This window comes from Typopeltis vanoorti, chromosome 7 (genome assembly GCF_054136105.1).
Source record: "Typopeltis vanoorti isolate ZY-2024b chromosome 7, IOZ_Tvanoo_1.0, whole genome shotgun sequence".
In the NCBI taxonomy this organism is placed as follows: Eukaryota; Metazoa; Arthropoda; class Arachnida; order Uropygi; family Thelyphonidae; genus Typopeltis; species Typopeltis vanoorti.
The window spans coordinates 120,639,889-120,663,707 of NC_143555.1; the positions used below are offsets into that span (position 1 = coordinate 120,639,889).

The window sequence follows — 23,819 nt, forward strand, 5'->3', positions numbered from 1 at the left end:
CAGTGGGGCTTATATGCTGTGTGTAGGTTGTACTTTTTTAGAATCTTGGCTATTTTTTCGGATGTGCCACAGATGTAGGGTATGGTGATGGCATTTTAAAAATCTTGTTGACGAGAAGGACTGGGAATGGGGGAGGAACTGATTATTTTTTTGATACTGTGATCGCTGTAGCCACTGGAGAGGAAAGTGCTGTGTATGTGGCGAGGGTGGTTCCACTGGAACAAAGATTGTGGGCTCTCTTGGTAAGAGTTTTAATAATGCCATATTGTTGAGAGGGGTGGTGGGGGGAGAGTTTGTGAATGTATATGCCTGTGTGTGTGTGGGTTTTCTGTATACAGTGAAGGCAAGTGTATCATTAGGCAGGTGTGTGACTAAGGTGTCTAGGAAGAGTAAACAATCGTTCTTTTCCTTTTCCATAGTAAACTGGATTCTTGGATGTAGGCTATTGAGATGACTGAGGAAGGAGTCTAATGTGTCTGGGCCATGAGGCCAAATAGAGAACACATCATCTACATATCTTAGCCAGATAGAAGGTTCGAGTGGGACTGAGTCTATGGCTCGTTTTTCGAAATCTTCCATATGGAAATTGGCAAGGGGGGGGGGAACACATGGCGGTTCCCTCCATATGCTTGTAGATTTTGTTCTTCCAAGAGAAATACCCAGAGGTAATGGCAAAAAAAAAAAAAGAGATCTGAGATGTCAGAAGGAAAAACGTTTTCTAAGAGAGATAAGGTGTCAGTTAAGGGCATATTGGTAAACAAAGAGGAGATATCAAAGCTTACCAATATGTCAAGCTTCCACATCCTTCATAATCTCCTGATCTTGCATCTTCAGATTACCACTTATTTTGAAGTTTACATTTCATTAATGAAAAACAATACAATACATTAGAGACACTGAAACTGAGCCTATGCAAATTCTTTTACCTCCAAACTTGAATTCTATAGAAATGGCATTATGAAGCTTTTACAACGTTGGAAGAATATTATTGATTCAAATGGACAATATATACTTGATTAAATTAGCAAGTGATTTATCTTTTATATCCTTTCAAAACTTAATGCTAAAAACGATTACTTTTGGGATGACCTGATATAAATAGCCTAGTCGTGAAGATACTTCATGTGCAAAGTTGGGTAAAAGGGATTAAAACAATAATATAATTTGTCAAGTATAATTTATCACTCATAGGGCTGACTTATACTTTTAGCCTTTCCTGGCATTTCCAAAATCTAGTTATTACAAAGTAAGCCAAATGGGTCAGTACTGCCATTCTTCAAAATTTTTCAAAAATGACACTCAAATGACTGTAGTGTCCCTGTAATCAGAATGAAAAACTGAATTTTGTAAACCTACAAAAGGAAGGGAAATGCTGTTGCCTGCTGTTAACCACTGAACATCTTAGAAGACAAAAATGTGAGACTGATCATGCTGGTCTAACACATCAAGCAAGATCATTTTAGAAGAAAATTGTGACAGGAAACCAGTATCCTCTGTATATATAGTTCAGTAACACAGTATATCTAGGAAAGAAATTTAAAAAAAAAAAGCGACAATTTTAAGAATAATAATATTAATAATATAATAATAATATTATAATAATAGTTTAACTCAGTGAAAATATGAACTAAAATAAGTAAAAACGTATGCATTTTATATTTTAAATGTTTCACAAAAATCTAATCAATAAAAAAAATATGGTATCTTTACCATGTCATCATCAAATTTCTGACATGTACCCTCAAGGGGTGTAGAAGATATTATGATAGTACTACATGAAAAACTTACATCATTACTAACTTCATGTCAACAATTTTTCTCCAAATCAATCTGTTATCTGTCAAGACTCCAACATTATCAGATGATCTTATATTTCTGTCTTCTAAGGCACTTTTTTTATTGTATCACTCTGCCTATATCTTGGTCTTCCTCTGCGTCTTTTTCCTGCAAAACCTGGATGATAACAATGCCAAGTTCTTTCTTAATGTCTTCATTTTTAATATGATATTGCCATTGATGCAATTGATATTGCCATTGATGCAATTTGTTCACACCCCTAATCTTTCTCAAAACTCTCATATCTGTGGTCTCTAGTCTCTGGTCAAGTGTTTTATTTCTAACCCAGCTCTCAGATCCATAAGTTAAAATTGGTTTGAACACTGTCTTGTATACACCTAATTTAGTGTTTTGACTAATTTCTCTTATTCTACATAAATTTATTCAGTTGACTTCCTACTATACTGGCTTTGTTGATTCTGTTGTCTATTTCCATATTTAATTACCATCTTCACCAAAAATTGTGCCTAAGTAGTTGAAATGTTTTACTTGTTCTATATTCTTCATTCACGATGCAGTTGATATTTTCAATGTTTCATTGTCTTTGTTTTGCTATTGCTGACTTTCATACCAAATTTCTTAAACAGTTATTCAATTTAGTCAGGGAATCTTGTATTGCATTTATTTAAAATTATAATACCATCCGCATAAAGCAAATAGCTGAGATTGACATTTCCAATTTTGATATCAGCTTTAATACCATTTTCCTTCATAATGTGAATCTATATAGATAATGAATAACAGAGGGGATCCTTCTCTGACACCAGATTTAACATCAAACCATCTTCCTGTACGTTCTTCAATTCTAAATGATGACTTACAACTCAAATAAAGAGTTAGTATTGCTTGATATAATGCTCCATTATGTCAATGGAGCTTGATGTAATGCTACATACAACTGTAGCACTTTGAACAGCTTCCTCTTGTCACCCTGTCATATGCCTTTTCCAGATCTACAAAACTTAAATAACAGATTTTTGTTATATTCCTATATTTTCTCAAACAATTTGTCTTAAAGTGAAAATCTGATCTTGAACCCAGCTTGTTGTTCTTCAAGCTTCCTTTGCACAATCCTTCTCAACTGTTTCTCAAGTATACTTACATAAATCTTACCAGGAACACTTAGTAGGGAAATAATTCTCACATTCAGTTTTATTTCCCTTTTTATGTATGGGTACTATGTGAGTTCTATTTCAATCAACTGGAATTCGTCTCTATGTATAGGCCTTCTGAACTATGCACTGCAGCCACTGCAAGACTTTTATACCACCATACTTGAACATTTCTGGTCGAATATCATCTACTCACACTGCCTTTCCACATTTCAGGATTATGATAACTTTTTCTACTTCAAGTATGGATGTGTATTCCTGATTGGATCCCTGGTCAGTGTTTTTTACCACTGTGCTGTCACTGCTTGTTTCATTTAGCAATTTTTCAAAGTAATTACTCTATACATCAAGGATATCTTTATCTCCAGTTTTCATGTCACCTTTATGATCTCTAATTCCTTCTACAGTACTCTTTCCTCCATTTCTGAGTTTTTTGAACGGCCTCCAGAATATTTTGCTAACTTCCTGACATTTATTTTCTATGTTCTTACCAAAGTCTTCCCATGACTTTTGTTTAGCTAGTTTTACACAGTGTTTAGCTTTCTTACATTTGTCCCTGTATTCTCTAAGAGCACAAACTGACTTATTTGCCAGGAACTTTCAATATGCTTTCTTCTTTTCCTTCACTGCTTTTTTAATTTCCTGTGTCCACCATGAAGCTCTGATTTTTGTATCCTTGTAAACAACCTCAACCACATGTCTTCCTGGCTGAATCAATCAATGTTTTCTTCAGGGCTTGCCACTGAATCTTCAAGGTTTGGTTCCTGTTCTCAAACTCTTTCATTTTTTTTTCTTTTCATTCTCAAGAGTAAATGGTAATCATTTCCCATTTCAAATCCTCTGTACACTGTAGAGTCCTGTACCAGTAAAAAAAACATCATATCAACAATAACATAGTCAATGAGACTTTTCTTATTTCTTGCATCTTCTCTCCATGTGAATTTTTGTGCATTTTTATGTTGAAACATTGTGTTAGTAATAAGTAGTCCATGTCCTGAGCAGAAATCAAACAGGTATTTGCCATTATTATTAGGTTTGCTTTTTTCTCCAAATATATCTGTATGTCTGACAATCATTTCCTACTCTGCTATTTAGATCACCAACAAGGACCAACTTTTCCTTTTTCATTGTGTCTTGCATTCTCTAAAGCCTCAAAAAATTCCTGTACCTGTACCTTAGTAGAAATTATCTGTGGGTTCACAAATAAGTCTCACTGACCAGTTTCCCATTCTGATATTTGCCCACATCACTCTGCTTGATAATGCCTGCCATTGAAGAAAATTAGCTTTGTATTTAGTGTTCAATACTATAGCTTGTCCTTTTCCCTGAATATAACATTTTGTATTTATTGCTCAGAAAGATCTTACCAGTTTTTTTTTTTTTTTTTTTGTTTGTTTGTTTCAGTCACTCCTATTATGTCGATCTGGTACTTATCCAATTCTTCTGCTAGTTACATCTGCCATTCAGGCTTCTTATGTTGATAGTACCGATCTTGAACTCTCGTGATATTGAGATCAGGATATTTGATATCGATATCGTGATATTGAGTTTCAGGATTTGTTCCAGTACCTGCTGTTCATCCTGGTTCCCTGGCAAAAACAACGGGGCCTTGTTTAACCGGACGATGCCCCAGCTGGCATGAAATTCTATCATGTTGTACCATCATTTTAAATTGTGGTTTAAGCCAATAAGAATACAGTTTAGTTGGCTAAATCCAAAATTGCCAGCCAATTCTTGTTTGTTCAGTAACCAGGTAGATACCTAACAGGGTGCACCACGAGAAGGTGAGGATTGGACATAAGGTCGGTTCTTTGCATTCCTTTAAAGGCTATCTACTTTAAATGTTATTTCAATTTTTTTTTTTTTTTTTTGATTAAGAGAGCACAATGCCTCATGAGAATTAGAGTGCATATTTATTTGAATATATCTGAGCAAGAAGATGGGAGAGTAAGAAACAATATAAACATAATACAATACAATCTCACCTGGTCTCATTCCTGCACGAAAAGCAGGCCCATCATATTCTACATAATCAACATAAGTAATTAGTTCAATCTCTCCATCTCTCTTGTGATGAATGCCATATGTCTGAAAATATTTAAAAATATGTCAACATTTTTAAAATTACAAACAGATAATAATGTTTAACATTAATCTAATATTTATATAATTTTTCCTCTGTGTATGTGTAGTGACACCAGATAATCATACCTACCAATTTAATATTGGTAGGTATGATTAACTGGTGAATGCAGCAAAACTACTGAACTAAAATCATGCTATGGTGATTTTTTTTTCTTTCCAGAATAGTTTATTTTCAATTCTATGAAAATTATTTATATATGTTTTTTCTGGTATTTTTGAGAGTGACTACAGTTCAAAATGAAAACATTATAAAATACATTTTTAACTGCACACAAAAAATTATTACACAACCATCATCATCAAATTCTTGACATATACCATCAGGGATATGTCAAGAATTTGATGATGATGGTTGTGTAATAATAGTATTCAGGATATTATAACAGTACTACATCAGAAAAAGTTACATCATTACTAACTTTCTATTGACAATTACTTCCAAAATAATGCAGTAAAATAACGTTAATTAAATGTCTGTCTGGGCCTTTGTAAAAATTTAATTATTTATCTTATCTACTTTAATTTGTATTTGAATATACTTTACTTGGCATATACTTTGTTGAACTTCTCTTAAGTTAAGACTATCAACTGCTTTGACATAAACTTCTCAAAGTTAATCCTACCGTGACCAGTTTCTGTCCCTCTGCCCTTGCTATTAAACAAATTTAGTGTTGTAAACTTATTTTAGGTATGCAGTTCCCTACTCTGATACAAATCAATTAGAAAATTAATTTTATTTTCGACTGCATCATCTAATTGAATAAATATTGTTTGAAAGTTAGGGTTAGAAAAAAATGGGAATTAATCACTAATTATACCCAAATTCTCTATTTGCAAGTCATGACTATTCGTATTTTAATGTGCCTGCAGGTTCGCTATTTTTTTGAAGATAGTGCATTAGCCAAAGAATAGGCCAGGTAGTTACAAAACAAAACATTTATTTTAAACTAGACAAGAGGTACAAAACACATGAGATATTGTGAAATTATCTCACTCAACCATTTTACAAACAGGGAATACAATTTATATAACCAAACTCACAATGCACACAATTACTGGGTTAACTCGTTAGACATAAACCATGCATATACTCACTCACTGATAAACAAGTTAACAAAATCCTTTCCTTAAAGACTGACTTGACAATTGCCAAACTACATACAATTTCTTAATAGCACTGTTCCCTATATTACAACTAAGAACACATTTGTTATTAGAATAAACAAGTCACCAAATAATCTTCTCACAAAACTTAGTGACTTAGTTACCGCCCATTTACAAACAATTTCTTGTAACCACATTCACAATTCTAGGATACACTTTCTTACCAATTACAAAAACTGTGCCTACTTACATTTCTACCATGAATAAAGAGTCCAAACAAATTACAGCATACTTCATCAGGTTCTTAGCGTCTTCTTTCTGGTTAACTTTCTTGCCGCTTGGACATCACAGGTGGTCTCTTGTAGAACTTTCCTCCAGCAGAAATTTCGATAGGGAATCTGCTGTAGTTACTGTGAGTCTTGCTCGTAACTGCTTCTCTCTCTATATCGGAAACTTACGGACCAGACGACACTGGTCACCGATTATCTCAAGTCTTAGACTACCTGTAGACTAAGACTTGAGAGCCATTGACGAGGGAAACTGCCTGCTGTAATCTGGAGACAAAGATTTTTTGGCACCCTCTAATGAATGCAGGAGTTTCTTTTAGGATAACAGTCTCCCAAATTTTTGGAAAAGCAATGCAACCATATTTGTTAAGGTTGGGAGAATTCTTCAAAGCCATTGCTGACTCAACAAATAATCTTTTCGATCTGTAATGACTCCTAAATAGCACATTTGTTTTCTTCCATCTAATCCTGTGCGAAGGATTGTCCAAAGCATGGTCTATCAGTCCTGACTTGCCATAGAAATAGTAGCGAATGTATTTTTCATGTTCTTCCAGGCAGATGTTAACTGATCTTCCTGTATGCCCATAAAAGGTCAAGTCACAGTCACAAGGAACTTCATACACTCCTGGGTGTGCTAAAGGGTGAAGTTTATCCTTAGGCAAGCGGATCAGAGTTGCTAGTTTGACATGATGTTTGAAAGTGGTGCGAAGGCCATGTTTCATCAATACTTTGGCTATCTTTTCTGATGTACCTCTGACATAGGGAATAGAAATGGTCATGTTGTGTTCTTGTGTATTAGGGGAGGGGAGTAATGAGACTATGCAGTATTTTATTTATTTTGTAGAGATTATAGCCATTGGTCAATAATCTCTACAAAATAGATAAATAGGTATGGCACAAATATTTGAGTTCTGTGGTCATTAGAGCTGATTGTTAGAACAAATGGCTCTGTGTGTAAGTGTTTTTAAAATGCCATGCTGTTAGACTGGACGATGATGTGATTGTTTATGTAGGTATCTTCTTGTGTGTGTGGTCTTTCTGTAAATGGAAAAAGATAGTGATCCATCTGCAAGGCGAGTGACTAATGTGTCAAGAAATGGTAAACAGTTATTCGATTCTTTTTCTACTGTGAAGTGGATTTTGGGGGTGTTGGCTGTTTAGGTAGGTGACAAATGCATCTAAAGTATCTTGTCCATGGGGCTAGATTGAAAACACATCATCTACATAGTGTAACCACACTAGTGGCTTGTATGCAGCTGTGGTAAGTACTTTGTTTTCAAAGTGTTCTATGTAAAAATTTGCTAAGGGGGGGGACCCATAGCAATACCATTAATCTGTTTGTAGATTTTTCCTCCTCACATGTAAAGTAACCTGCATTCGTAGTAAATTTAAATAATTCAAAAACATCTGCGGGAAATTTAGACTTGATTAAATTAAGAGTGTCTATAGGTGGTACATTGGTAAATAAAGAGGTGACATCAAAACTAACCATTATGTTTAAATTTTTTAGGGTAAGATTTTTAACTAGTGTTTTGAAATGAACTGAATTTTTTACAAAAGTAGAGGAGTTGCCAGTAAGGGGAGCAAGAGACTTGGCTAAATGCTGGGCCAGTTTATATGTGGGACTATCTATGCTATCGACTATTGGTTATTGGTGTAGGGGATATTAGTTTTGTGGATTTTTGATAATCCATAAATACGGGGTGGTTTAACATGAATTGGTTTTATTTTCTTGATGATTTCTTTGGGCCATGACGTCACTTTTTTCAGTAATTTTCGGACTTTTTTCCTTTGAGACATAGTGGGGTCTCGATGTATAATCTGATATGTGGAACCGTCACATAGGAGATCTTGCATTTTTTTGTTATAATCTTCTTGATTCATGATAACTGTTGCATTTCCTTTATCGGCTTTTGTAATAATAATATTTTTATTCTTATATAACTTTTTTAAGGCAGTTATTTGATTACATGGCATATTGCATTTTGGAGGTTTAGCCTTGTTTAGAATACTTGCTATATCTAGATAGATGTTATTGGCCATTGTCGGTGGAAGATCGTGGATGCCCTGTTATATTTTCATCATAATTTATAATTTAGGAATTTATTTGGGCATGACAGCAAAATTATGCCCTAGACTGAAACTGTTCTTGGCTTCTTCAGCGAGTGTTTCAAATGATAGGTTTACGACCACGTAATCCCGTTGAAGTTGTGGTCGGGACTTGGTATTTTGGCGCTGTTGTAGGAGTTCATATTTCTTCAGGTGTCTGCTTTTTACTTTTATAAATTCTTTTTTTGTTGCAACTTTGGAGATGTTGGATGCCCCGTTATACTTTCATCATAATTTCTAATTTAGGAATTTGTTTGGGAAACGCTGCTATATAGCATTATACATGTCTGTGTAATTTTTACACTTGGATAAAGGATTAAACCTCAATAAAGGTTGAAACCGGTCTGGGTAGTGAACCTTCCAATAATGAATAGCATTATACATGTCCACAAGGAGATGTGCTTTACATTATGGGATACTAAAGAAAGTGATGAGAACTCGGTCCACCTTTGCCACAAGTCGCCCTAGTCCTGAAGATACTTCAGGTGCAAACTTTGTTTGCTTACACTTGGATAAAGGATTAAACTAAATATATAATTTATAGTCTAACCAAGTGAAAAAAACTTCCAACAGTCTTCAAAATTATTCTACCATAACCAGTCTTCCTTTTATTTGCAACATACTGAAAAAAACACTCTGGAATTAATCTCGACTTGCTCAGCCAATTTCCACTTATATTCTGATTCTGCCTTCCTTATCATTAGTCACTCTTCTGGCCTCAACATACACTGCTCATCACCTTGCTGATCACCCCTCTCTTTATATTTCTTCCACAAACTTCTTTTCTCTTTTTGTAGCTTTTCAATGATAATACTCATCCATTTAATTCTTACCTAATCAATTCCCCTAACTATGAGTATATAGTCTACTATAACTTCTTTCAAACCCCCCCCCCCCCACTGACAATTTTCATGCATCACTAACATCCTCCTCTGTAGCTTCTCATTCTATCACACAACTTCAAGCAGTCTGCAGTCTCTAGGTGTGTCATAATTACCAGCTCCGTAACATATACTCCTTAAATGAAAATTTCATGTTTAGCCACCTCCCCTATCAAAAACCCATGACTGCTCTCACAAATTGGAGGCAATGTGACCAACATGCTCATAGACAAATCCTTTGATGCAATTGCAAGATCAAGTACTCTCAATCCCCATAGTACCTTCCATCACATTATGCCTCAGGCAATTATTCCATTCCTTCCATTCATGTAACCTTTCCTTCTTCCAATCTACATCCCCCTAGTTGATTACTTGCTCTCCACACGATGGGCTCATCTGCTAATATATACCATCCATATTATCTTTTACATTCCCTAGTCTTATAGCATCAACTAACTATCACTCACACACAAAAGCAGTACTGGAATAAAATGTGTTAAAACTTGTAATTCCAAGGAAAGATAATTAAAAAATCAGTACATTTTTTAAATTGTTTTGAAATGTATGTATGTAAAAAGAGGATTGCAGGATAATATGATAGTATCACATGATTAAGTTTACATTATTCTTCTTCGTTTCTCTTCCATCATCTATGTGGATGATGAGGCCAAATGAACTCTTTCCACTTCTGTCTGTCCCGTGAGAGTACAAAGAATTCTGTCCAGTTTGGTGTTGCTTGTTGTCATTTAGTTTTCAGGTCCTCTTTTATTTTGTCTATCCATTTAATTCTTGACCGTCCTTTGGATCTTTTACCTTCCATCGTTGTATTCAAGGCTTTAGGTGGTAGTCTTTTTGTTCCCATTCTGGTCACATGGCCAAACCATCGCAGTCTTCTTTCTTGGAGTTTGTCTATTATTGTTATTTCTTGTTTTAGTCGTTTCCTTATGTCTTCGTTTCTTAGTCGATCCAGCAGAGATACTGCAAGTAATCTTCTTAGTCAACCCATTTCAGTAACTAATAATTTTTTCTCTTCAACCTTTTTGATATTCCAGCATTCACTTCCATAGAGGAGTATTGGGAGGACCATTGTTTCATAGATTCTTACTTTTGTTACTTATGTGTTATATTATTATTAGCACTTCCTATCAACAATTTTCTTCCAAATTAACCAGTTTAATTGTGAGGACTCCAAGATATAGTACATTATGAGGCACTACTAATTTTCTCAATCCACTTTGTGATCTCTAGGTCTTTTCATGCTATTCTGGTGAACATATCCTTTTACATTTTAAGTGTTAATATGATTCTTCACTGATGAAAACTAGTCACTCCCCTAATTTTTTTCAAACTCTCATATCTGTGTCTTCTGTCTTTGATCAGCTGTTTTGTTTCTGTCTTATATAATGAGTTTTGGCTAATTTCTCTCATATTCCATATGGATCTATATTTAAACTTCCTACCATACCATATGAAACCATCCATAGCCACACCAGGTTTGTTTATTGTATAATTCATTTTTAAGTTTAATTTGCCATCTTCATTAAAAATTGTGTCTAAATAGTTGAAATGTTTTATAGTGAGAATGTATTAGGAATGCTGTTGATATTTTCCATATTCCCATCTTTTTCTATAGTTTCTTATTGTCTTATTATATATTTTCTATATATAATAAGACAATATTAGTCTATTTATTGCTGAATTTCAAACTGAACTTGTAGTAGTTATTCAATTAAGTTAAAAGGACACAAAGGCTTGTACTAGATTTATTTCCCATCAAGTTTAATGCCCCTATCTGTCATAATGATTCATATAGATGATAAATATAGGGGAGCTGGCACACCCTCGTCTTGTATCTGATTTACATTGAATGATTTTCTTCCCTCCTTCAGTTCTAACTGCACTTACAACATAAGTATATGTTGTTTTGTATAATAATCCATTTATACTACATAGCTGCAGCGTTTTGAACAGATTTTCTCATGACACCTTGGCACGTCTTTTCCAGATCTGCAAAACTCCAATACAGATCCTTTATATTCTCATAATTTCTTGACTATTTGGTCTTGAAATAAAAATTCCATCGCAACAACTCCTATATGGCCTGAACCTGGCTAATTCTTTGCAAGCCTCTTTCTCAAGTATGCTTGCATAAATCTTACCCTGAACACTTGGCAGGGAAATTCCTCTATGATTTTCACATTCAGTTTTATTTCCCTTTTATACAGATGAGTACCATAAGTGCTCAACTTTCACTGGAAGTTTGACTTTCTAACCAAGCCTTTGTGAATTATTCAGCGTAGCCACTTATAAAAAATTTTTATACCTCCATATTCAGGGTGTGAAAAATTTTGTGCTGGCTCACCAGTCAGGCAAACATCTTACTCCTCACATGTTAGCCTGGCTGTACTCTAGCATGATCACCTGAATAGATCATAGTCACAGTTTATTCCTGAATCTGGAATAAACATAAGCTTTTGTTAATGTTATGGTTACTTTTAACCCTGTAAAACTATCAGTGTTGAACCAAATAGTTAACAACTCATTTATTAATGTGTTTATCAGTCTGTAAAGAAAACATTGCATTCATTTTTTTTTTTTTTTTTTTTTTTTTTTATAAGTGATACAAGCCCATTTTTTATTTATGGATAATACCATTTTTCACTATGCTTTCATTCCTAACACTTATAATACATCTTGACACTTTTATGGGGGGGGGCAAACAATTTCTTCTATGCCATTATAAACAAATGTTGAAAAAGACTCTCCATAAAATAAAATCCTTAGCGCTACACTTTTTTTATTTTATGTGGTTACCACCCACAAAATGTTATTACTAAACATATAGTACATTTGTACTATGGGTAGGAAAAGAATCCCCCCCCATTTTTGTCAATTTTATATATACAGTCATACCCTGAAGTTACGTGGTAGGTGGGACCTACAAAAAGCGTGCAGGTCGAATTCGCGTAACTCGGGGTATAATTTTGCATGTAATTTATATATACAAACATACAAAATATTAGTTAATTGGGACCAAAGGTTTACAAAAATTCAATTTTTTTTTAAGAAATATAATCATAATTGTAGTTTTTGGTACATAAAAAAAAAGAAAGTTATTTCTATGTCGATCGTTTCATTCGTCTGACAGCATAATGTCTTTTTCTTGTGATGCAAAATTTCTTCATAGCAAGCCAATGATTTTTTTTTTATTCCTTGCCTTGTGGCTACAATTCGTTCCCCATTAGAATCTATGTCCTCCAAAATCTGTAAACCTTTCTTTTATGATTGTTCTTACTGTGGATTCGTGTAGACCGAACTTCTTTGCTAGCTCACAAATTTTCATTCCGCCTTCAAAATCCTTAATAATGTTGAGTTTTGTTTCCAAAGTCAATGTTTTTTTTTTTCTTGCTAGCTATATCAGAATCAGACTTGCTTCTTTTGGGCATCATTATTATTTTTTATCTGATAAAATTTGCATCAAGAACATAACATTAAACAATCGCACGGTTTGCAGACTATAAAAATTGTGTATGAATGAAGAACGCGCGAAACACGTCAGTGCTTGTTCACAGCATGTGCGACACTGACGAATGCAGCCGGCACCCGGAAACATACGACTAGTGGTGAAGCAGGACGGGAACACGTACATATAAGAAACCACGTAACTCCGGATTTGCGTAAGTCGGGGTATGACTATGTGTATATATATATATATATATATATATATATATATATATATATATATATATATATATTTGTAATTTTTACATGGTCTGGAAACCTTGTTCTAAAGACCAATCAGCCACTTCAGGCTTCCAATAAGTGGGATGGTAGTCTCACACTGAGTGATGAAATACATCTTCCACATAAAGACGATCACAAACACCCATGCTATAGTGGAATTCTAACCCACGACCTCCTGTTGGTCAGGGCCGGATTAAGACCCATAGAGGCCCTAAGCACTTAAAAGATTTTGGTGACCCATATATATGTAATTCAAAATATAAACAATAATAAACCATACAATAAATTTTTATTTTTCAAAATGAAACAAAACTTATAGTAAGATGGAAAATAATGTTTATTTTTGTATACTTCAAGTTTATTTAGATTTGAAAAGTTTTCCCCTACTTTTCTTAATTGCAGTCTTTGATCAGATCCTCAAAATTAATCTTACATAACACATCTGCTTCTATACTCAGTAGAGATAAGGCATTTGACCTGCCTTGTTGCATAGTTCTTCTGATGGGATTTTTAATATACTTCAACTGAGAAAATGTATGCTCAGCTGAGCAATTTGTGACCATTAATGTTAAAAATATACAAAAGACAATGTCTACATTTGGAAAGGCACACTCGATATTGTCTTCTACAATTATTTTATAAAGTTCAGCATAACTGAATCTTGTTTTTACATTTTTTGTTGCACTGAACTTATGGTGCACATGAGTGAAACTGCTGAAGCTCAACTGAGAAATTAGTGTTCAAGTCCTCTGGGTAAGAATCAATCAGCTTCTGACAACACTGAGAAGACCCTTCAATTTCAGTAGAAGATGAAGTCACTGAAGTAGCATTATGTGGCACATCACTTCGACAAGAAAATCTCTCTGATATTTCTTTGTATCTCTCTCTCCTCTTCTTAGTTTCAAGTTTGTCAACAATTGTGTAAAAGGTGGCAATACGAAATTTATCTCTGGTATTCACATATACTTCTGGAGCATCTCCGTCATTGGGTACCTTCTTTCTGATGTGTTTGTGAGTTTGAGCTGCCTTGTAATCAACATCTGGTAGCACTTCCTTTGTAGCTGCTTCATATCTTTCAAATTCATTTTGTGAAGTGCACAATTGATCAGCTAATGATCCATATAGATCTGCACGTTTTTAAGTTGATATCCTCATTCTGTAGAACTTGGCTTACTCTATGAAAATTTGCAAAATCTCATCCCAAAAATTTAACAAAAACGAATTCTAGCTCTTGCATCTTATTTGCAATATTATTTGCTTCTCTTCTAGTGTCCCCCTTTTGTGACTGGTCTTCTGCTATACAGTCTAATGCTTCTAAAATTTGAAAGAAAGATTTCAAAATTGCTGCTGTTGCCAAAGCATGTGCCTGCCATCTGGTATCAGAGAGGGATTTTAAGACATTTTCATTTCCATTACAACCTTTAAGAATTGTCCACTGGCTGGTTGAGGCTGGAAAAAAGGTATAGAGAAACCACACTGTAGAGAAGAAATTAACCGCCTCTTGACAGCAGTCAACAGCACTTCAGCCTATAATAAATTTAGTTTAATCCTTTATCCAAGTGTGTGCAAACAAAGTTTGCACCTGAAAGTATCTTCAGGACTAGGGTAAAGTGGTACAACACCGGGAAACTCCTTGCAAAGGTGGAGCAAGATACCAACACTCCTATCTCAGTATCTCCATTAAAGCAAAACACATCTCCTTGCAGATATGTATAATGTTATGCATTAAGGGAAGGGCCACTACCCAGACTAGTTTCAACCTTTATTGGGGTCTCTTCTGTGGGAGCCAGGCCCAAGTGAAGATACCAAGGCAGAAGCATTAGCAAGGTCATCTCCTCCTATAGGAGCTGCCAAACGGTGTCCCACCTTTTTATTAAATTACTCTCGATTTAGAGAAAGATGCTGAAAGCTTATTTTTCACTTGGTCAGACTATAATAAATTTAGTTTAATCCTTTATCCAAGTGTGTGCAAACAAAGTTTGCGCCTGAAAGTATCTTCAGGACTGGGGTAAAGTGGTACAAGACCAGGCAACTCCTTGTAAAGGTGGAGCAAGCTACCACTTTACCCCAGTCCTGAAGATACTTTCAGGCGCAAACTTTGTTTGCACACACTTGGATAGGGGATTAAACTAAATTTATTATAGTCTGACCAAGTGAAAAATAAAGCAGGCACATATATAGCAAACTTGTTTGTTTCTAAACTTTTTTGCTGCATCCCCTTATAATGCCCAGACATGTTAGCAGCATTGTCATAAGACTGATCCCTACATTTTGAAAAGCTTAGCTGACAAACTTTACGTAAGTACTACAACACCTGATTTGCCATTTTCTCACCAGTATGGCTTTTCATTTCCAGAAAAGTTAAAAAGCGTTCGATAGGCTGCCCATCTTTTAAGTACCTAAGTATAACACTTAACTGGTCGATATGTGACATATCTGGTGTTGAATAAACTGACATACTAAAATAACCAGAAGATTTTACTTCATCAACAATAAGCACGTGGACCTGTTGAGATATCAGTTGAATGAGTTCCTCATAGGTGGCTTTGGACAGATAAGAAGGATTTCCTTTGCCACAATTTCCATATTTCGCAATGTGACCTGCTAAAAATGGATCAAACTGACTTATGAGCTCAAACAGCCCTAAAAAGTTCCCATTTTGCAATGATCCAAATCTTTCTTCTGTTCCTCGAAAAACCAAGCCACGTTCAGCTAACATACGAATAACAGCTACGACACGCCTCAGGACATGTTCCCAGTAATCACACTCTTCCTGAATTTGTTTTTCCAACTGTTGTCCCACCCCTACACCTTTGTCTGTGAGTTAAGTATGTTAGCATAGAGTCTCGGTGAGTAGTGCTTTTTTCATGTTGATCAATTACAATAGTATTTCGCCAGTCACTGAACCCTTCTCTTGTAACATAATGTGAGAAATTTTAGGAGCCAACAGTTTACAAACACAATAAACTGATCCTGTTGATGGTGAATACAATAACCACTCTCTCTTGTATTCCTCACCATTGGCTTTTGTCCCAACAAAAAGCCCATGTGGCGTTGACAGTCACTGGGTCCACAAGCAGTCCAATAAGCCACGTCATCAGCAGAGAAATCAAGCCACAACCCCGGATCTTTTGCTATATTTACTTCATCTTTTGCAGACTGAATCATTTCAGCACCATCACCATGGCCCACTAAACTTTCATTTTCAGCAATTATTTCAACCTCAGAATGTTTTGTAAAGCAACTTGCATCAACATTTGCAGTAGAGATATCAAGAGAATTTACAGACAAAGTGAGGTCAGTAGTGAGACGTGCTAGATGAACCTGCTTGTGACACCTTGATGATTCCAACATCATCATATTTTGATTTTGAAGTGATCAAAGTGGTATTTGGGTCCACTTCTGATGACGGAGATTGGCTCTGATCAGGAATTAATATATAATGTTGTGGAACTTGTGTGAAGAAATCAGTCAGCTTTGCAGTCTTGGAATCTAATTCCAAAGTCTCCTCTTGTTTCTTTTTTGATAGTTTTTGCTTTTGTGCACCACTTAAATGAACATGTTTCATCTTGGTTCTTGGGATTTGTTAAATACAGAAATATAAAGATTATTTTGTTGAATATTAGGTGGCAATCAACACAGTTACACATATCACAGGCAAAATCATACGAACAATTTAATTTTCGGCTTACAGCTGAATCCTGTGCTTTTGTGCTTTAATTAACTCGTATTTTACCGCCTTTTACCAAAGGCACGTTTCTGAGACAACCACGTGATTTGTTTTATATTTGCTTCTGGAGCCTTTTATAAGACATAATTTATTAAAACAAGACCTAAAACAGACAGGAAAATAAAAAATAAAATGGTTACATTAATTATAAAAAATTACCTCATTTGACATAATGGTAGTGCCAGAAAGCATTGTGAAGCGATAATACGGTGTAAACGAACCGTCATGCACATGGTTAGAGTTTTATTAGGCCTTCTACACGTCATTATTTATTAAAACAAAGTAGGTAACAAGAAAAGATAAAAACAATGAAAAACTAATTAAAAGTTAATTTAAATTAAAGCAGAAATTCTGTGGTGCCCCCTTTCCATGATGCTCTAAGCACATGCTTATTTTGCTTAATGGTTAATCCAGCCTTGCTGTTGGTTGGAGAGCAGGTAAGCTAATCACTTAGCCAACCAGGTACCAGTCTGGTTAGTCAAGTACATAACTACATTAGTGTGTTTATCAATTCTGATTGGCTATGAAACATTGTTGGATGGACAGGGCCAGCAATGTTATATGATATGAAGGCAACTCAGAAAACTGAAAAACATTTAGGGAAAAATACATACTTCTCAACTTTCGAAGTTTTAATATCCATTATTAGTGGGTCAAATTCTCTATGTTCCATCCCTGGGTCAGAAATAAGTTAAATTACTACTGCCTGCTGCATATCTATTTTAGGTTGCCATACTGCAATTAACTGGTTACCCTGCAGTGTGACTGAGCTCTCTAAATAGAATGATGCATTCATATCATAATCCTCTCATTGGTCATATTCCATTATAAAACTGGATTTTAAGCAATTATTACTGATTTATGACAAAATCAATGATAATCAACAAAGCAGTTATTTGTAATGATAGCATTCCCCAATATAAGTAAGGTGAACATACATACAAACAACTATTTATAACATAAAACAGAATCAGCATTATGTAAATACAAAAAGAAAACAGAAATTTCGGTTTTAATTCTTCCTAAAAATTCTCACTCATCATGGATTAGAAGACGATAGCATTTTTCAATGCACTGTCTATTTCAGTATTTTTGCTCCAGCTGCCTTTCCACCCCTTTCTGACAGCTTTTTCAAATGATTTATATATACTCCTGATTGAATGTTCGACCAATGTTCTGTCACTGCTTATCTCATTTAATAGTTTTTCAAATGTAAATTACTTCAGACACTCAGAATATCTATCAGTTTTTATGTCACCTGTATCATTTCTGATTCCTTTTAAAGTACTCTTTCCTCTTTCTGTTCCCCCTCCACTGCCATTTAGAACATATTGCCACCTTTGTGATATTTACCTCCTTATATTCTTACCAAATTCACGAGTTTTCAACCATGAATCTCTTTTAGTCATGCACTTAAGGATCTTGAGTTAGAAAGGAATGAACAAACTTGGAGATCTCATAACAGAAAATGAGTCAGTGATCAGGAAAAAAAAAGCCAGAAAAGGAGTAATAATGTATACATATTCTTCTTTGGCGCTACAGCCCCATTTAGGGACCTTGACCTCCCATTTTTGGGTTTCATAACTCACTACGAGGTGGGGTCGTTATCCCCCACACTCGATCATGTGTAATTGTCTGTGAAGCATTGTGTTCGTAAGATCAGTTTCCCTGCTTTGTGGGAGGAAAAACCCCAGATAAACTGGGGAGAAAAACCCTGCAGTCCACGCCCAAGACTGGCTAACTTGGCTATGTCTGAGAAAGATCCTTACGCTCTTCACGTCAGTGACAGGAATAAAACGCAGGACACTCCTTTCCCAGGCATATGGCTGTGGAGAGCATAACCACTCGGCTAACTGCGTGGACGATGTATACATATATACCTGAAAATGCACTTATTCAAACTTAATGACTTATTCCAACATGCAGGTAAAACATGATCAATATTTTTTCACCTACAGTAACTAAGGCCAAGAATAATGTAACAAAGAAAGCAAAATTTAATAAAAGCATTAAATTTCAAGCAAGTAAAATAGTTAACTATGCTCTGAGGGTGCTGTCAAAGGTGGCCAGGTTTTTTTTTTTTTTTTTTTTTACATCCAATTTTGTTAAAATTAAGTATTTTGCAGAACATAAACAGAATCCCAAAATAACCTTTCACTTTGAAGTGGAGGATAACAGACAGTTGTGAGAGATTTGTATCCTATCTGCACAAGAAGTATTAGTACAGGAATATCTACAGAGTGATGACAGAATTTGAATACAGTATCAAACCTTTGTTTTTCTTAGATATATTAGTTTAACAAGTAATCTATTATATGGTATTTTGGTTTTCTCCAACTTACTTGGCCTTATGTATGTACCACATGGCATGAAAAGAACAGTAGGTAGGTAGGTAGATAGTATATATAGACTCAGGATTATTTCTTTGAAAATAATTTTCACATAAATACAGGTGTGACCATGCTGAAAAAAGCATTTGAAAAATATGAGTCCATATAATCTATATTATAATGTGGAAATCCAGCATCTGTGGAGTCACTGTGTAACTGCCTACATATAAAATCAGCCCTTGTTAAGCTATATTTTCAGATACAAGATAACTGGAAATTCAATTATTTATATGCAAGAGAAAGTTAGAAATCTTACTTGTAGAGTAAAACCAAAAGAACTATTCCTTCGTTCAACTATAATGGTTCGACGTCTACGATCTTCATCAGGTCTCGTCACTATCACTCTATCGTTTTTCACTCGCTCTAAAATCTGATGCTGAAAAATATTTAAAAGACAGAAGGGAAATAATGTAAATCCAAACTATTCCAAAGAATTCCACAATAATTAAAAGTAGTACCAATTAGAATAGGTTTGTTTTGTTTTAAATATTCTTAAGGGCTCTTAAAGGCTTAAGTTAAATAGCTAATAAAAAAAAATGAGACAAATCAAATGACCCATACTATAAGCTAATGTTATAAATATTTAATATAAAATTGAGATTAATACAATATACACAACACATGGTCTGAAGAAAATGAAAAATGTTATAAATATTTAATATAAAATTGAAACTAATACAATATACACAACACATGGTCTGAAGAAAATGAAAAATGTTATAAATATTTAATATAAAATTGAAACTAATACAATATACACAACACATGGTCTGAAGAAAATGAAAAATTTGAGTGATTTAAAAATAAAAAGTTACTAGACATGTTAAAAAGTAACGTCATCTAACAAGTATGGAGATATCACAACAAAGAAAAAACTAGAATTACAAAATGTTTTAATATCATCTTAAAAATCAATATTTAAGAAATAAGAATCAATAAAGCTCTTATAATAGTTGCTTCAAAATGTTTGCCTTCTATTCGGATACACATTTCAGTACATCTTAATAATATTTATATCGTTTTCTCTCCATTACTGGTTTAGTCAGTTTGAATGCAATCTGAAGCATCTATGAAGAATTCTCCAATGTACAATGTAGTGTAACCCAGCTATTAACCTTCTGCATGTATACTAATGCTTTTGTGATCACTTATGTAACAAACTAGTTTTAGGACACATAAAAATTAACATGATTTTATTTCTAATTCTCCTTACAAAGCTGTTCATAAAGGTGTAAATATAAATAGAAATAAACACTAAATCGCCCAACTGAGGAAAAATTCCTTTTCTCTTCTAACAATTCATTTGCTGGCCTGGTTGGCAGAAAGGTTAGCATACTCTAATCCTACCATGGACATGAATGTTTAGTAAATGCTTTTAGGTGCGAGATGAATTTTATCACCCTACATATTTGAAATGCCTGAGCAGGATTTCTGTATTATTTAACTTTCAAAACACCTATGGTACTAATGTATTATAGGCTAACACCCTTTTGTAGTTGGGATTAACATTTTTTTATTTTTTAAGCAAATAAAAATATTTTATGAAATTTGTATTTTTCTATATATAGTTAAATTTTATAGTCTGCTGAAATGAATTACATAGATGGAGAAGTCAGAACCATACGGTAACTTTCTTTTGTTTAAGTGATAGAGTGGTGATGATATTCATTGGGATTAATTTTCAAAATTTACCACTTGAAGGAAAAAAAAAAAGCTTTATTATGTTAAGTAAGATGAACTATTGCACTAGCTACAAATTTCTATGCTCACAAGTTATGACACTTCTACTAGTGAAAGATTATAATAATAATAAATTAAATGAAATTCAATAACATATTTCACAAAGAAACTTGTTTATAGAAAATGAAAAATTATAGTTTACTTAAAACAGATAGGAAATACTATTTGTTTCAATTACCAGCAATTGAAACAAATTCATATTTCAAGTTTGCACTGAATTGCTGTAATCTATTTGCCGTTTACTCCCCCACCTCCAAATTGTAATGAACATACTATTTCATTATAACAAGTTATGATAAAAAAAAAATGACAAATAATACAAGGTGAGAAATTCACTGGATAAAGGAGATGCATATACAGTGGTGTACTTGGATTCCTCAAAAGGTCTTTGATAGGCTGCCAAATGACAAGTTGGTAGCTAAATTGAAACAGATGGATTAGATAACAGACTAGTGAGTTAGATAGCTGATTAGCTGTCAGATAGCAAAAAGGAAATGGAGTTCATACATCTTCTACGAGATAATTACTTGAAACAGTGGTGCGAGAGTGTTGGACCTGATTATTGGTTCAGAGGTTATATGCATAAGTAAGGTGTCCTCGTTACCTCCAATTGGTGAAAACGGTCATGTGGTATTGACTTGGGAGGTTGCAAAATCTGTGGATTTTTCTGTTAAGAAGGGGTATATATGGAACTACAGGTTAGGCAATTATAATAAGCTTCGGAGTGAGCTTGCAGCCATCCCATGGCAGAACATATTGCAGGGGGAAAGATGTTAGCAGTGCATGGGATAAAATCAGCGGGTATCTGAGGAAAGCAATATCAGATCGTGTCCCCATGGTCAGAAAGTCAAACAAGGCAGGTGTTAGATGGATGAGCAGTAGTATCAAGCTTGATCTGCAAAAAAAGAAAATGTTATGGAGAATTTACAAGGAGAAAGGCGATCAGTACACCGATGAGCAGTACAAGGCTCAAGCTAGGAAGGTTACCAGCATAGTAAGAAAAGCTAAATCAGATTATGAGAAGACCTTAGCCAAAGAGATCAAGGGTAATCCCAAAGAGTTCTTCTGCTATGTAGCAAGTAAAAGGAAGAATGGCTTCGGAAGGATAACTTTAGTGGGTGCTGATGGCATTGAGGTGACAAAATCAGATGTAGTAGTCGAGTTACTGAGTGATCACTTTTCAAAAGTCTATCACCCAATATCTCTGTACCTGTAGCAATAACTAATGTGAGAATTGAAGCTAAGAAATCAGAGGTATTTAATACATTGCAAAATTTAAATGCAAACACTGCTGTAGGCTTAGATGGAATATCAGCTCGGGTGTTGCGTGAATGTGCAAATGAATTGTCAATCCCCCTTACTTGGATATTTAATTTAAGTTTGAACTCTGGTATGGTCCACAGGGAGTGGAAGTTAGGCAAAGTGGTTCCTTTGCATAAGGGTGGCTCTAAAACTGTGATAGTTAATTACAGACCAATCACCATCTCAGGAGTAGTGGTAAAAGTATTGGAAAAGTTGGTTAAAGACAAAATTCAAGAAAGGGGGATCAGGATATGATACTCTATAGAGGCCAACATGGTTTTGTTAAAAGGTAGATCCTGCCTTAGCAATCTATTAACTTTTCATAATAGAATGACATCTGAGTTGGACAAAGGAACTGGCTACACAGTGGTACTTCTGGATTTTGCTAAGGCTTTTGACAGGATACCCCATGGAACACTGTTACACAAATTGGAACAGATGGGAATGGATACTAAATTGGCGAGATGGATAGGAGAATGGCTCAGGGAGAGATACCAGAAGGTGGTGTATGGAGGAGCCGAGTCCAGGATGAGGCAGGTGACCAGTGGTGTGCCTCAGGGCTCTGTGCTTGGGCCATTGTTGTTTAATTTGTATATAAATGATATAGGAGATGGCTTACAGGGAGATATTCAGTTGTTTGCTGATGATACAAAGTTGGGTAGCACAATAAAAAATCAAGCTGATGTTGAAAGTTTGCAGGATGATTTAAATAAGCTGTTAGAATGGGCAAAAGATAATGGATGTCAGTTCAATGTGGAAAAGTGTAAAGTCATGCATTTTGGGATTAAAAGATTACCAGCTGTGTACTACATTGATGGAACAGTACTCTGAGAGATTGATGAGGCTAGGGACTTAGGGGTGTTGGTAGATAGGGAGATGAGGTTCGGAGGACACATTGCTAAGGTGTCCAAGATTGCACATAGGAGTACTTGGTTGTTGAGGAACACACTGACATCCAGAGATAAAGAGGTTATTATTCCCCTTTATAAAGCGTTGATACTTCCACATTTGGATTACTGTGCTCAGGTCTGGTCACCTGGATTCCTTGGAGATGAGGAGGCTGTGGAGAGGGTTCAGAGAAGAGTGACCAAGTTGGTGAGTGATGTAAAAAATGCTCCCTACATTGATAGATTGAGAGCTTGTGGATTGCAGAGGTTGGTTGATAGGCGGAGAAGAGGGGATATGATAGAAACATTTAAATTACTGAAAGGTTTTTAGAGGATTGATGCAGGGGAAATGTTTCAGCTGTGTGACAGTGATGGAAGAACAAAAGGTCATCCCTGGAAATTAAAGAAGAGTGTGGTTAACAAGGGTGTCAGAACAAGGTTTTTTGCCTGGAGGGTGGTGAATGAGTGGAATTCATTGCCTGACTTAGTTGTGAGCTCTTCGTCTGTAAATGAATTCAAGAAGAGATATGACATATTGTTTTGCTAGTTTGG

At 34.9% G+C, this 23,819-nt stretch overlaps 1 protein-coding gene across 3 annotated transcripts in view; it reads right to left on the bottom strand.

Annotated features, from left to right (window-relative positions):
- The window catches only part of ssp6 (PDZ domain-containing short spindle 6), a 77,444-nt gene that overhangs the window by 14,832 nt on the left and 38,793 nt on the right, over positions 1-23,819 (bottom strand). For all 3 annotated transcript variants that reach the window (XM_090396094.1, XM_090396095.1, XM_090396096.1), the window contains exons 2-3: positions 19,595-19,714; positions 4,934-5,036 (exon numbers count right to left, since the gene is read on the bottom strand). In XM_090396094.1, coding sequence (XP_090252220.1) covers positions 4,934-5,036; positions 19,595-19,714 — 223 coding nt within the window. The remainder of the gene's footprint in view (positions 1-4,933; positions 5,037-19,594; positions 19,715-23,819) is intronic.